Source organism: Corylus avellana, chromosome 7, assembly GCF_965113065.1.
Source record: "Corylus avellana chromosome 7, dhCorAvel1.hap1.2, whole genome shotgun sequence".
Classification (NCBI taxonomy): Eukaryota; Viridiplantae; Streptophyta; class Magnoliopsida; order Fagales; family Betulaceae; genus Corylus; species Corylus avellana.
The window spans coordinates 25,319,688-25,335,762 of NC_142496.1; the positions used below are offsets into that span (position 1 = coordinate 25,319,688).

General features: G+C 34.8%; 1 protein-coding gene across 1 annotated transcript; it reads right to left on the minus strand.

Annotated features, from left to right (window-relative positions):
- Positions 1–8,772: 8,772 nt before the first annotated feature.
- LOC132184809 (Duplicated homeodomain-like superfamily protein) lies at positions 8,773–11,873 on the minus strand. The gene is made up of 2 exons (XM_059598578.2): positions 11,470–11,873; positions 8,773–10,679 (listed from the first exon to the last, which is right to left on the minus strand). The coding sequence occupies exons 1-2, from the start codon at positions 11,748–11,750 to the stop codon at positions 9,167–9,169; spliced, it is 1,794 nt and encodes a 597-aa protein (XP_059454561.1). The 5' UTR covers positions 11,751–11,873; the 3' UTR covers positions 8,773–9,166.
- Between the last annotated feature and the right edge of the window lie 4,202 nt (positions 11,874–16,075).

Consider the following 16,075-nt stretch of genomic DNA (forward strand, 5'->3'; position numbering starts at 1 on the left):
TAACCAATCATTAAATTAGTTCTTATTGAAAATAAAATAATAAAAAATCTAAAAGATAGTTGAAATTATCACATCAGCATTGTAGAATCAAAATATGGTATATAGCATTTCTCTTTCTCAATCTCTCAAGATCTTTATTAGTATCATAACAAAAAGACAGAAGCAAAATGCATGTATATTTAAATGTGCTCAACTTATATATAATAATATATCACTCTGTCACGAAGCTAACTCTTATGCTTCCATTGACAACTATAACAATTATATCTCAAATGTGGTGGTAAACCAAAAAAAAAAAAAAATGATATTCATTATATATTGTTATTATTAAATTATCTATTTATTTTTATTTGAAATACCATATACTCGAAAACTTAATGGAGTTGCTTTATGAAGCCCTAAAGAAAAGCTCCCACTAATCGAAAACATAAAAAGTTTCCACAATGCCCACACAGTTAACAGTTAACGTACATGTGCCATTATATATATATATATATATATATATATATATATATATATATATAATTTGTTTATTTATTCAAATGAGAAAAGGGATTACAAGGGAACCATTAGATACCTTAGGTACAAGTTCTTTGCTTACTGGATCTGAAATTATTAATTAGTATATATATATATATATATATATATATATATATAATTTGTTTATTTATTCAAATGAGAAAAGGGATTACAAGGGAACCATTAAATACCTTAGGTACAAGATCTTTGCTTACTGGATCTGAAATTATTAGGTCTGTACTTATATATTCTTTGACCTTATCTCTTACTACTAAATATTTAATACTTGAAAACACTCTAAATTAAATCTCATTATTCTTCCAAACGAATATTTCACACTATTAAAATTCTTTAAAGAGACAGCTTGAACAGTTACAAACTTAATTTGTCTTAATAACTAAAGAGTATTTTTGCAGAAAGAGTAATGCTAAATATTACACATCGATCTATTCTACTCCGATTTGATTGGGTTGATCCGTTGATGTGACCATGTTCATCTGCCCTTGCTAAAAAACAATTCAAGGGCCGATGAATACTGCCACATTAGCCGACTGAGATAGGGTACTTATAGTATGTAACATTTCTTTTTGGAGAAAATTTTACTTATCACCTATAATCTTTTGTCACTTTTGCAATCATACCCCTAAATTTTAAAAATTGCCAATTTAGTATATTCATCTTTTTTTTTTTTTTCCAATTTTACCCATCCATTAGGATTTCCCGTTAAATTATGTCAAAATTCTCAAAATACCCCCTTATATATATATATATATATATATATATATATATATATATATATATTCAAAGATTTAGATGTGGGTATTTTTGCAAATTCCATTAAATCCTTACCAACGCCTAAAGGACAGGTATTTCGAAAATTTTGACACCCCTTCGTTAGAATTTAACCGAAAATCCTAATGAGGGATAAAATTGAAAAAAAAAATTGAAAGATAGATATACTAAATTAGTACTTTTAAAAGTTTAAGTATATGATTGCAAAAGTGATAAAAGATCATGGATGGTAAGTGAAGTTTTTCCTACTCTTTACAAAAAATAACACTCAATCCCAACGTACACAACGTTTTCAAAACGCAGTTATGAAAACTTTATTTTTAAAACACAATTAATCATTCGATAAAATGGTAGTTCGGCTTTTAAAATCATACATTTTTGAAAACACACATATACTACCTGTAATTTGAAAACATTTATCTTTTCATGTTTTCAAATCGTCATTTTGTTCAAACACAGTACTGGTCCATACACTCTTCACAATTTTGTTTAACACACTTTTAACCTACCTACAAATTCGCAAGATCAAACCTACTCTAAAAACTTATTACTAAAAGTCATTCCATCAATAATGTGAAACTCTACAAACTAATCATGGTTAATTAGTCACTAACAAAGTGCCACGTCAGCTTTCTTCTCCCTGGCCTCCTCTTTGTATTTATCTTTTGTGAGATCAGCAACATTATTAGGCACTATAACCTTTAAACCACCCCCACCTACCTAACAATGGCTTTTACCAAAATTGTAGATGCATGTTGGGCCGGTGATGCCCATAGTCATACCTACATGCAATTAGTTTTAGGTCTTTTTGGGAGTCAAACGTGGCGTGAGTCGTGCGGAACCCTTTCATACACTCAGGAAGTCAACTTAATTTGTATTGGCTGCACTTGGCTTGGATTATTCCTTGCCCTTTGATACCTTTGCATTTTATTAACTTAGGCATCTCAGGGGGAAACAAATTTTGTCCTGGCTTAGACCTACTTTCAATTGGCAGGTGATATTTAATTAGTCTTCTTTTGTTGTATTAGACTTACTTTTACACTAATTAATCTGGCCAACTATTTACATTCATTTCACATCAGCCCATGCGACTTTTCAAGATAGTTAAAAAAAATAAAAAAAATTTACTTAAAACACATAAAATGAGAGCGATAAATGGACTGGTGTTAATTAAAGTATTCTTAATTACTTTCCCATTTCATATCAGTTTTTAAAAAATCTGGATGTAAAATACATTACATCAAAATTGTACCAAACACCCTTTTATATATATTGGCCAAATGTGTTTAGCCATAAAAAAAAAATTAAAAATAAAAAAAAAACTTAATTAATTCTAATGCAAACTTTCAACGGTCATGACTATTGATTGGGAGGAATTATGATTCTCACGATCAACAAGTAATACTATCATGTCCTCAAAGTCCTAAAAAAAATCCATGTCCTTAAAAAGGAAACACGTTTGGACCCATTTTTTGGCCTCGATAGGAGTGTAAATCTGGCCGATTATAATTGGCCACCAACTAGTTACTCGCTACCAACAAGTAACTAGTAACTAGTAACTAGCTAATCGGCCAACCGCTTTTAAAAGCGGTTGGAAATAACTGATAACTAACCCTACCGGTCCAGTTACCGGTTTTTGCATTTATATAAACTCGGTTATAACCGATAACACGTAAAATAGTGTCGTTTACTTTTGGTTTTTTTTTTTTTAATAATAATAATAATAATAACCACAACAAAACTTAGTTTATTGGGACAAAAAAGTTATATTATTTTTTAAAAAAAAAAAAAAATTGTTAAATTAAGCCCAAAAAGTAGCTAGGTACAATACCCAAAATGCCCTCATGTTGCTCTATGTGTTGTGCTATGTCAATCGAGGTCTATGCTCAGTCGACTAAGGGGGGTCATTTTAATTTGTTAACCTTGGGGAGACATTGACAAAATTGGTAGTCTGTGAAGAACATTGACAATAAGATGATAGTTTGAGGAGGGTATATATGTATTTTTTTTTTCTTAAATTCAAATTAGTGTAAGATGGACCTAGATCCCGTATAACTGACTATTCGAAACCCACTTATTTGATGTAACGAATCAGGAAAAAACGTTTGTCACGTCTGCGTTATCATCTCAAAATAACTAGTCAATCTGAAACTTTTGTTATAAAGCTTAATTTTACCTAATAACTAAATAATGTAAGACTTAACACCAATAACTATCTTTATAAACTACACATTTTATGTAAATTAATAGTTCACCGTCTTCCCAATATAAAATCGAAGCATTACATTTGAGCTACCCGGCGACATCTCTCCAAACAGATGGACCCATTAAAGCCCTCTCATGAGTGAAGGAGTACTTAAGGCTGCAATTCAGTCAATGAATCAATTCCAATCGGTGTACGTAAGAGAAGTTAATTTATTTGTTTTTTTCTTTCCCAATGGATCCAAAACCAAAACCAAGCTACATCAGTACTATATATTTAGGTTTGTCAGACATGAGACATCCTTTTAATTTGTTTTAAATGTGCTCTTAATTATGTATCTTACCCCCTCTAAAACTGCAGTTGTCTATATACGTACGTACGAGTTTCTCCAGAAACAATATTCATAAGGTTTTGATCAAAATGTATAGACTTTTTTTCACAAAGCAGTGCAGTTAATACATAAATAAATGATTAAAAAATAGAAACGACCAGGTTGTGATAACATTTCTTTCTTCTTCTCTCAACTTCCATATATCTTCATTATATATCATCAAAAACAGTAAACATCAGCAGGCATGAATGCAAGATCTCAAACTTAATTAATTTCTTCTCTAATAAAACTTGCCAGTTCCCACGCTCTGTGATGGAATATTTAGACGCCATGCATCCCCTATCAAATCCATCCACCTTTGGCCAATGGCAGCACTTGTCAATATATATAATATGGTCCAACTCCAACCTAAGATTTATATACTAGATGATGACAATCATGACGACAAAGTTTGAAGAGAAGACTTCCCCATGCATGCTAGAGAAGAAGAGCGTGCAGAGGAGATAGAGAAAGAATTGATCATCTACGTACGTCATTCATTCAAGTCGCACGTTTGGGTCGCTGGGACAACCCCATGCTGGTCTCTTTCGTCTTTGTCAGAGAACCCAGTGTTACTGTACACACTGTACAGTAAAGTCTACATCTATTGCTTTCCGTCCGGTGCTTCAGCTTGTCCCCTTGATGTTTGCATATTAATTGGGTATTTATCCAATATTTCTTCGCATCTCATTTTAACTTATAAGCAATCACGTCAATATTTATAGTCTTAAGTTCGAACGCTAACTGTCATACAACTATATATAATGATGCGGTAGTGAAAATCAACATTTTGATTAATAAGGGTTTATAAAATAAAAATCAATGACTGGTATGTGACGTTCCACATCCTTTGAGTATGGAGATGGGGATGTATTTATATATATACTTACACCCTTCATAACAACAACGCATTTTAAAGTTATGATGATCATGAACCCATCAGAACTCCGCAGTTAAGCGTACTTTTGCAAGAGTAGTATAGGTAACCTCCTGGGAATTGTCTGGTTCGGGGGAGCAAAAAACGAACAATATTGTGTGTCATTGAGATGGGGTGTTATATGATATTCATTGCCAATAGTTGTATGACTTTTGTATGAAAGTCTACTAAATATCATTTCTCAATGAAGACCGGCCAATTGTTTTGGGTTCGATGGTAGGAACAACAATTATTGTTAGACTTAAACTAGTCTTTCGGAGAAAAACTAGCAGTCTAGCACTTTGCAGCATATTTTGAGAGGAGGTGATATCCAAATTCAAAGAATTGTCACCACTCAAATTATCGAAGCCAATGTTATATATCGGTAATTATTAGAGTTCAATATTATACGTGTTGAACCTAAATTATAAATAGAAAGATCTAAGTTTACAAGTGGTTGAGAGTACAAAAATATTAATTAAATAATTAAGTTTATTTTTTCTTATTGAGTTAGGCTTTTGGAACAAGTATTGAATTAATGTATTGAAAGAGAAAAATATTCAACAGATGTACATCTAAATGAGAAAAATATTGAAGGGGTCAATAGCGGCGACATTTACAAGTTGCCGCTAATAAGGATCAATAGCAGCGCATATATAGTTGCTGCTATTGACTATTATTAGCAGCGACATCTGAATGTTGACGCTATTGAGCTTCATCAGCGGCGACATTTACAAGTTGCTGCTAATAAGGGTCAATAGCAGCGCATTTATAGTTGCTGCTATTGACTATTATCAGCGGCGACATTTGAATGTTACTGCTATTGAGCTTCATCAGCGGCGACATTTGAATGTTGCCGCTATTGACCTCTAATTAGCGGCGACAATTAACTTGTTACTAATGGTTTCTAGTTTTTCAACCCAACCCGCGAAGGACTAGCTGCGACTTATTAGCGTCGACACAAAAGTCAATGCTAATATTTATTTATTTATTTTCTCTTTAGCGTCTAAGATTAGCGACGACTCAAAAGTCGCCGCTAATATACTACCATTGGCTGCGACTTTTAGTAGTCGCCGCTAATAATTTGAATGCTAATGAGCCAATTCTTGTAGTGTGTAATATGTAATTAAAATGAAAAATAAATTATGGAGTCAAGTTCCAACCTATCTGGATAACTACTTTAATACTATATAAGAATATTACCATTTATCCTAATAAATTAAATAGATAAGGTTTGGATCACGTGAATAAAAATGGTTAAAAAAAGATAATTTTTTTTTTTAACTTCTGATCCCTAAAAATATTAATTAAGTCAATAATTAATTACGCTGACTATATAATTCAGGCCGTCTCGCATTTAAAACTAGCTAGTACTTCAAATGCTTCATAAAGCATTTTTACCACTCGAGTGGTAAAAAGAAATTAATGAAGTGAAATGAATAAACTTAATTAAAGCAGCATTTTTTAATGCATGTTAATATTTTTTATTTTCTTTTATTTTTTATTTTTTGACACCGATAACTGTGTACGTGTCGCAGAATATTTACTATTTACCAGACCATTCAATTTTTGAGCAGATATTTGGTGCTCCAATTTGTAGCATTTTTAGATAAATAATAAAGAGATGGCAAGAGGAGTACGTGTGTTTTTTATTATTATTTTGACCTCTGAAAATTTTTTTTAATGCAATTCAACCCCTCTCTGAAAGCAATGCAGCCGTGCATGGGGAGGCAAGAATGGCATTATTGCATAATCTGAGATCGCAGGTGCAATTTAAGGTTGGATGGGTGTATTGATGAGAGGGTGGCAGCCATGAGATTCCCTCCAATCACTTCAAATTTGAGAATCTCAAAACATGTTACGAGATCGTGACCCTTCATTTTAAATTTAATGGTTTATAAAATATTAGCTATTTTTGTATAACCGAAGCATAAAATGTTAATTTTAGAGAAGTGATAAGGAGCCAAACAAATGAATCCGGTCATAAAAATTTTCAAACTAACGTGTCAGACAAGGGAGAGAGAATTGCATTTCTTTAATTTAAAAACGCTTGCCACGTCAGTTTAGAAATTGTTTTGGATTCATTTGTTTTGCTTTTTAGCATTTCTCTTATTTTAAGTTGGCTTTTGTTTTACCCAGATTTAAATGATTTTATGGACTATTAAATTTAAAATGAATGGTTACGATTTCGTAACATGAGAATCACCAATTTTGAATAATTGAAAAGTATCTCAATCCCTTGATTCTCATGGCATTTTGTGACAAAAATGACACACGTACGGTCATTATTAGCTTAAGGGAAAATGATTTGGGCAAAAGCTGTCCACACACAACTTAGAGTGGACGTGAAGGGTTCGAATCTTGGTAATTAATGTGTACAAATAGATGAGAAAAATTACTAGAAACATTCAGGATTGGGTTCAGCCGACATTAGACTCAATGATTTAAAAGGCAAATATTTAAGCTACTTTATTCCGTAACCAAATTCCACTTGCATAATAACATTTCCCTTTAATACAACAAGCATCTCAAATATCATCTCATCATTCTTTTAAAAAGAATTCCTACCGTTTCTCCTAGTGTTCTCTTTGAGCTTGATTGAAATTGTGTTTGAAAAATAAAGCTTTTAAGTCAAAAAGAGCTTTTGGACAAAAACTTTATTTTTAAGTTTTTGCCAAAAGTGGGTTTTTGGCTATTTTTAACCTTTTTTAACCCTTAAAAGTTCTTTTAATTTTTTTTTACCAAACGAGTATTTTTTTTTTTCAGATAAACTTTTTACGTATTAAAAGCACTTTTAGATTTCTCAAACGCAATCTCAAATAAGCCTTTTATCATACATAGACATTCTTTTTAATATATATATATATATGGGGACCAGTGAGATAATTTTTTTTTTTTTTTTTTTTTCAATATTCACATAGGATTAGAAAAATACCATGGCAAACTATAACATTCCTCCTTTTAAAATAAGCACATTTATCATCTTATAATAATGTTTTAAAATAGCCTTTATTTTGCTGGGATGTTGATCGATGCGGCGGTGTTCATCAACTATTCATTTGTTTTTTTTTTTTTTTTTTGCAATCCCACAAAGAATGAGCACAACCATGTCAGAACAGTAAGATGGACATGTAATATATAGTAATAATGAATAATACTATAAACTCAACTTATATTCCATTTTTCATTCAACTGGGTTGATGTTGGATTAGCTTTTACTAAAAAGGGAAGAAAAAAAAAAAAAAAACTCTAAGAAATTATATGCATGTTACATTAGCAAAGTTGTATGGAAGCTAAATAAAAGTTGAATATTTAGAATTACTTTATAACAATTTCTCTAAGTAATTTTAATTGTTTGGAAACTGACAGTACGTCTGACGTGTTTTAATATCTTCTGATAGCACTAAATTATCTTGATTTTTAACATACAAAGTGAAAGTGAAAGTGAAAATGAAATTCATCATGTAATAAAGTATTCATACATGGAATTTAATTACTAGGAAGTACTCCGACCAAGATGATGAAATAACTAGAGATTACAGTTAAGTATGTATATAGATCGATAGACCCGGCCAGCTGCAATATTAATGGATCGTACTGACAGCGTGATCATGAATTAAATGGGAAGGATAAAAAAAAAAAATGCATGAAAAAGTTTTGAAAATTAATAAAATGAAGAAAACTTAGAAGATTCCTTTTTTCGGTGGACCATGTTATATATAGGAGGCTTCATGACTGCATGTGATGTTGGCATTTTGTGGTAAGGCCCCTGCTGCAAAGGGCAAGCATAGTGTCCCCCCATTTTTAGCTGTTCTGTACTATACAAATCAGATCCACCCCCATCATAATCTCTTTCTGAATTTCTCTGCAATTTGATGCCTTTTAGATCAAACCAATTATTTTTTTATTTTTTATTTTTTAAAAATGCTATATAAATTATAAAAAAAAAAAAGGAAGAAAAAAACACACACACATATAACCATTTCACACATTTACACCACCAATTACCATGAAACGTAAACAAAAAAAGAAAAAAAAGTACAATACCGCGTCGTCACATTTTATTTATTCTGTGGAACCTGAACAGTGAACACCTAACACCCCTCTCTCTTTCTCTCTTTCTCTCTCTCTCAAATTATTTAATTTAACCGAAAAAAATAAATAATCTATAAATTAAAAACATATAATCCCACTGACTGACTATATGCTACAACCCCCCACCCGCCCCCATGTGTTTTTGCCGTATATTTTCGACATCCTCGTCTCCAAATTCACCACGCACCGCCGAACCGGGCCCACTTCTCCCCGCCCGACAACCCGTGCAACCCAACCCACATTCCTCAAACCTTTTCTTCTTGGCCATGTCTCACTCAGCTGCACCCATTGAAGCAGGTTTACTTGCAACTATCTCATAATTCTCACCCCCCTCCTCATCTTCCTCCTCATCATCATCTCCAATATCCTTATCATCCTCTTCTTGGTTTTGATCCATCGGCTCGCTTTCCGCGTCTTCCATCGCCGCGTCCGGCCGGTCCTGCTCTTCCTGGGGAGGCCATTGCTGCTCCGGCCGCACCATCAACGGAACCATGGTGCTGTCGGGCTTTAGTACTTGGTGGGCTGCTGATGGGTTTTCAAACTTGTTCCTCTCTCTGTATAGAGCATCTAGCTGGTGAAAGTACGGACACGTCTTGGAATCCTCCGGCCTCTTCTTGTTGCTCTCCTTCACCTTCTTGAAGTACTTATTTATGTTCTCCCACTTCTCTTTGCATCGCTTCGAACTTCTGTTGTATCCAATCTTTCTCATGGCGGCCGAGATCTCCTCCCATAGAGGCCCTTTAGGCCCGCTGTCTTGATACTTCGCATCAAGATTTGTCCTTAGCTTTATCAAAGCTTGAACCTCCACTTTCGGCCATCGGGAAGAGCTTGTCGGCGTGAAATTCTCCCCATTATCAAGCTTCTGGATTTCCAAACCTGTAAGTACTACCGGTGCTGGATGTGGTGGCAATGCCGGCTGTGCCGCCGGAGGCGGTGGTGGTGGTGGCGGTTGTTGCGGTTGCGCTGCCTGTGGTTGCGGTAGATTATATTGAACTACTTGATGATGACCTGGGTTTTGCTGTTCCGATATTTTCTGCAAGAATGACATCACTGCAGCGTCCTTGGCTGCGGCAATGGATCTTTCTTGGGCTAATATCTCCCGCTCTCTATTGATTCTCGCCATCTCTTGCACTCTCCAAGCTTCTTCGCGAACCATGCGCTCGTGTTCCCGCTTCTCTATGGCTTCCAAGAACTTTTTCTGCAGCTCTTCTTGCTTCTGGACCACATCTTTCATTAGCCTCTCGAAGAAGTCCTTCCATTTCCTCTTCCTCCTACGCCGCACGCCGTCCAGCTCTTCGTCGGATGAAGTGGAGGAAGAGGTGGAATTGGAAATAAGATCCGCGGAAAGGTTAGCAAAAGGCGGTGGCGGTGGGAGAACCGTAGGGTTTGGCGGTGGGAAGGAAGAAGGGATTGTAAGGTTTATCGGCGGCGCCACATGATGAATATTGGCGGCTTGAGACATACTCATTGCGTGCGACGTCGCGGATGTAACAGTGATCTGAGGAAGCTGGGCTGGAGGGTTATTAGGTAATGCTTGCATTGCCACGGTCGTCGTCGATGCTGCCACAGCCACCACCGGAGCCGTCTGATGAGGCTTTGGCGGCGTCTGCGACTGAATTGGAGGATGGCTTTCGAGAGCTTCTAATTGATCGAAGAAACGATAAGTCTTTCCGTCCGGCTTCCCCGTGCGGCCTTCTCTTGTTCTCTTGTGGTACTTGTACACGTTCTCGAATTTCTCCTTGCATTTCTTGGCGCTTCGATGATAACCAAGCTCTGCCAGCTTCCTGATAAACACAGTTCCATACATAAACAGAAAGAAAAATAAAACCTCCGTTTCTGTTTCTGTTTCTATCCCATCTTAAATTCACCATAAAAGCATTGCCGCATAAAATAAACACCAAAAAAATCATTGGACAATAAAATTTGTAACATAATGAAACCAAGAACTGATAAGCGAGAAAAAAAAATACAAGAATGAAGGAGGAAGAAGAAAAAAAGAAAGAAAGAAAGGAGCTGCTGTCACCGACTGAAATTATGTAGACCAAGTTGAGAGAATTTTTTTTTTTTTTTTTCAAATTCAATTTCTAATTTTCAAGGATCAGTAAGCAGTAAGGTGAATGAGAATGAGCAAGTGGGATCGATGGAGAGAAGCAGTTGATGTTCATAGAATTCAGAATAATTATTTGGATATTTATTATATATCCTTTTTACTGGATATTAGCAAAGGGATAGCTAGAAGACAAAAGAAACCGGAATTACATATGCGGAGCTAAAATCTAAATTGTACAGCACAGAATTTTGTTTATTGAATCTGAATTCCCCAGAAAACGAAGTTGGATAGATTTTTCCCACAACTCAGAAATATGTAACCCTTGAATCCAGACAGCGAGAAAAATGTGGAAGTGGCCGGAAGAGTTTAAACTGAAACAAACTGGAGAGAAGAAAGAGAAGAGAAGAGAATTTGAAAGTGAAAATCTAATCCATAGATCTGTACCCATGAAGCTAAGCAGCTCAAATTCCCATGAAATCCAGGAATTACAAAGTATACATGAAAAAGCAAAAACAATCACTCACCTGGAAACCTCTTCCCACAATGGACCCTTTACACTTGCGTCCCTGAAAACCACGCCCATGTCGGAGCGTATCTTCAGGAGCGCCAAAGTCTCCTGTCGAGGCCACCGGTTTCCGCCATAGCTGCGCTCGCCCTCGTCAGCCCTATAACCCTTATCTTCTTCACCGGAATTTGATCCAGCGCCGCCAACCTCCGCGCCCTCCTGAGCTGCCACAGACGCTGCCATGGCCGCCACCGCATCTCCCGAGCTCCCCAACACACTGCTGCCTGAGTCCCCCAGCATAGGACTCTCTCTCTCTCTCTCTCTCTCTCTCTCCCTCTCTCAAGCAATTACAGTAGCCGAAAGAAAGAAAAATAAAAATAAAAATATCAACAGAAGAAGGTGAATTCTTTGAGGGTTTTATGAAGAAGGGTGTATGGTGAATTTATTAATTTATTATGGTGGGGATCTGCTTGTCAATCTCAAGAAAAAAAAAAATGTATTCTTTTTTTTTTTTCTCTCTCTCTTTTTTTAATTAATCTTTTCTTTTTATTTACACATGGAATCTTCATTCTTTTTTCCTTTTCTTTTTCTTTTTCTTATTTCCCTTATTAAAAAAAAACAGTTGGATGGGAGGAACAGGAATCACCTCACCCTGGCCTCTCTGTCTCAGTAATAATAAAAAGTGGCACAGAAAGATACATAAAAAATAAATAAATAAATAAATAAATCATGTTTATTTACAGAAAAAGATAAAACAAGCAATGCAGAAATTTTTGAACAGCTGCACATATAGACGATCATGATAACAAGTTGTTTTTTGTCCGTCCAGCTAAATTTAGTTAAAGGCCGGCCCATGTAGGTCAGCCTTATTTCTTTTTTATTTATTTATTTATTTGTTTATTTTAGGTGGAGATCAATGGAGATGAATATGAATATCAGACTTTGCTTTTCCGGGGGGGTGTTTTGGAATTTGGAGTCGGTTGTCCCCATTGGACATGAAATGACTGCATTACCCCCTTCCCTCCCTTCTGACCAGGATACCATTGACCTTTAATCATTAAAAGCTAATCAGAGATTTATATTTTATTACGTCGATCCCGTTTCCGATCTCTTTTTTTTTTTTATTTTTTTAACGAAATACCCACACTACCCCTGGGTTAGAAATTTTTGAAGGCTACGATCCATTTTTCAACTTGTTGGGTTGGACTGTGGTACTCTACCGTGTGGCGTAACGGGGGCCTACCGTGATCGCGACTAGAGTAGTTTGACAAATTCCGTTTTCATAATTGTGCAAAAGAAAAATTTTGAGCTTCAAAAGGGGGCAAAATAAATAAATAAATAAATAATTTTGTGAGTGGGATCCACTGTTGAATGGAACTGGTTGAATGTAGGTCATGTTATTAGGCAAAGCCATTTATGAAAAGAAGTAAATGGTGGTGGATTCAGTTGGATTGCAACCTACCGTAATAAATGGTATCAAAATTTCGATGGCCGTGATTAAAGATTACACATAATCAGGGATATATGATTTCAAACCAAATTTTTTTTGGGGGACCATTAGGGTATGGTATAGCTAGATTGTGATATATTGGATCGATGCTTAGCTAATTGTGTGTGAACGATTGGGCCTTGTGGTTGCGGTAGCCATGCAATTTTTGTGGGACGAGGGCTGCTTATATTTCTTTTTTTCTTTTTTTTTTTTGTAAATTGAAGGCGCACTTGCCATTTGAAAATGACTCCTTCTTGTGATAAGGTTGTTAAAAGTCAATTTTCCATCTTTATTTTTGGTGTTATATGGATTCCAAATTCTCTCTCTCTATATTATAATAAAAGTTCAAACCAATTGCCCATCATAAGCCCCATTTACATTCGCCAAATCGGGTCAAGATGAAAATGAAAAGAATAGAACATGACAAAATTTTCTTTTAAGAGTAACCCATTTCATATTTGGTTGATATAACGTGTTTTAAGTAGCTAACGCATCATTTGAAATGAACATGAAGAATATTAGATTGGAGCTAAAAAAAATTCTTTACATTTTAATCAATACATGTCAATTTAATAGAGTGAATTGGAGAAAATTTGTGATAGGGGTGTCAAAAAAAATCAGGTAGCAACCGGTAACCGGAAAACTGGTTTTGAAACCGGTTGGAAAAAACTAGTAACCAAGTACTTGGTTCCGGTTCCGATTTTTGACACCCAGTTATAACCGGGTAACCGGATATATATATAAAATAATATATTTTTTTAATTTTTTTAGGGCATTTTTAAACATTGAATTTTTATGGCATTTGTAAACATTGGATTTTAAGGGCATTTTTAAACATTGGGTTTTTATTTTTTTAGGCCCAAAAAGTCAAAAATTATGATTTTTTTGGGATTTTTTAGTTTTTTTTTTTTGAACAATCACAACAAATTAAGCCCAACTTATTGGGACAAAAATACTAATTGTGTTTTTTTTTTTGAAAAAAAAAGGCGAAAAATTGTTAAATTAAGCACAAAAATTAGACTTAATACCTCAAAGCTCAAAAATTAGGCCCAATACTTAAAATAAGCCAATTTTTTTTTTTTTTTTTTTTTTTTTTTTTTTTTTTTTTTTTTTTTTTTTAAATCGGTTACCCCATCCGGATAACCGGGTATCAATCAAAACCTGCCGATTATTGTATAACTAGGTACTCGGTTCTGGTTTTCGGTTTTGGCCAATAACCAGAAATCGGGGCGAGATTAACACCCTAATTTGTGAAAGTTAATGAAAAAAATTGGTGACATTTGAAGGGTTCTAAATGATCTATTAATGTCGTGGACTTCTCGTGTTGGTAAATAATTTAAAAGGGAAAAGGCAGTCAAACCCTTAAGTGACCCCCACGGCCAAGTGGTGTTGGAAATTGGTGAGAGTAAAAGATGGGGGAAGAAGAGAGGAGAAGGGGGAAGAGCGTGGAAGTAATGAAGAGAGGGTTTCATTTTGCAATCAATTTCAGTAACTCAATTATTGAAAGTCCAAAAATCAAGTGGATTGTCCAACACATATAATGCAAGGATGGGGGACCCATTCAATCAATATGCCATTTAATGTACAAATCATCAAATATTAACTATCATTAGAATTAGGTGCAAAAATCAAAGAGCTGAGAAAAACATGAGAATCATGTCTTGGGGGTAGTTTTGTCAACCCCCCCCCCCCCCGATACGTAATAAAAGGTCCAAGTGGAGGCCATTTTGGTAAATCAAGAACTAGGGAGGTGGAGTAGTAAAATAGGTAATATATGTATCAAACGGAATAAGCACCATTTGTTCTTGTTTTGGACAAGGGTGAATGGCACGTAATCAACAAAACTTATTCCATAAAATTTTAGAATTAATTGTTGTTGATGAGACAATGTCACGTAGACTGTCACGTACACGAAGGCAAAAGAAGTACGGAAGACATGCGAATTAAAGCGGGCGGAATGGTGATAAGGTTGTTGTTGTTGATGTTTTTGTATATTTTAAAGTGTTTGGTCATGTATATTGCTTGTAATACAAAACATTAGATTTACTAGGGTTTGTATGATGTCGGGGTTGCTTGCTTGGCTGGCAGAACATCTAAATAGCTGGATAGGATAGATGCCTTGTAGGACTTCTCTAAGGTAGCTGGAGAGATGCCTTTCCCACCATGCCCACTATTTGGAATTTACAGCCTAACAGCAACTACTACCGTAAACCCTCTCTCTCTCTCTCTCTCTCTCTCTTTCTCTTTCTTTTTTTCTCTCACGTATATTTTGATGAAGTGAAAGTGTCGTCTGGAGCAGGCTGGCAATTACATAATTATACGAAGCAGCTCACGTGGTGCAATACGATTGGTGGGTTTGGGAATTTCGTAAAAAGATAATTGATATGACAAGTCGTCTACATATGGGTAGGCATACGTCTTCATATCATTTTCAAGATTCCGTTTTAATATTATGTTCAATTATTTTTTAAATTAATTAATAAGAAAATGTTAATTTTTTTTTTTCACTGTTTTATTAATCGTATATATATATAGGATAATGGCAATAGGAAGCAAATGGTCCCTTTGTACTTTAATAAAACTGTGGAATCTTATCATTTTAGCCCAACAGTCAACTTTGTACAAGCACAATAGTGCCATTTGCATATATATATATATATATATATATATATATATATATATATATATATATATATATATAAAAGAATCATAAAAAAAAAATTAAAAAAAAAAAGAGAGAAAAAGAAAGCAAATACACATGCAGACATTAAATACGTAGCAAATGTAGAGGTGGTGGGGGGGGGGGGGGGGGCTTTTTATTTACAGGCCCATATGGGAAAAAAGAAAGGTTAACATGTAGACAAAAGGTTTACTTCACATGGGTGGGCATGTGATGTGAATGTACACTTCCATCTTGTCTACCATGTGGGATTAACCCCTGCATTTATCTGGCACCAGCTAAGCACCCCACCATGTTGATTCCCCCCTACTCTCCCGCTCCCCTTTTTTTTACCACCTTTTTTTTAAAAAAAAAATAATAATAATAATAAAAAAAAATTTATTTATAGTTAATTATATATGAAAGGAAAATGATAAACGGACAACTTAAACTCAATTTTAACTCAACTTTTCTTTT

What these genes read in the sequence shown, in the direction of transcription:
- LOC132184809 (XM_059598578.2), bottom strand. Translation starts at nt 11,750, where the DNA reads ATGCTGGGGGACTCAGGCAGCAGTGTGTTGGGGAGCTCGGGAGATGCG. An exon ending in TTGTGGGAAGAGGTTTCCAG is followed by an intron (nt 10,680 to 11,469) that starts GTGAGTGATTGT and finishes TGTGTTTATCAG; the next exon opens with GAAGCTGGCAGAGCTTGGTT.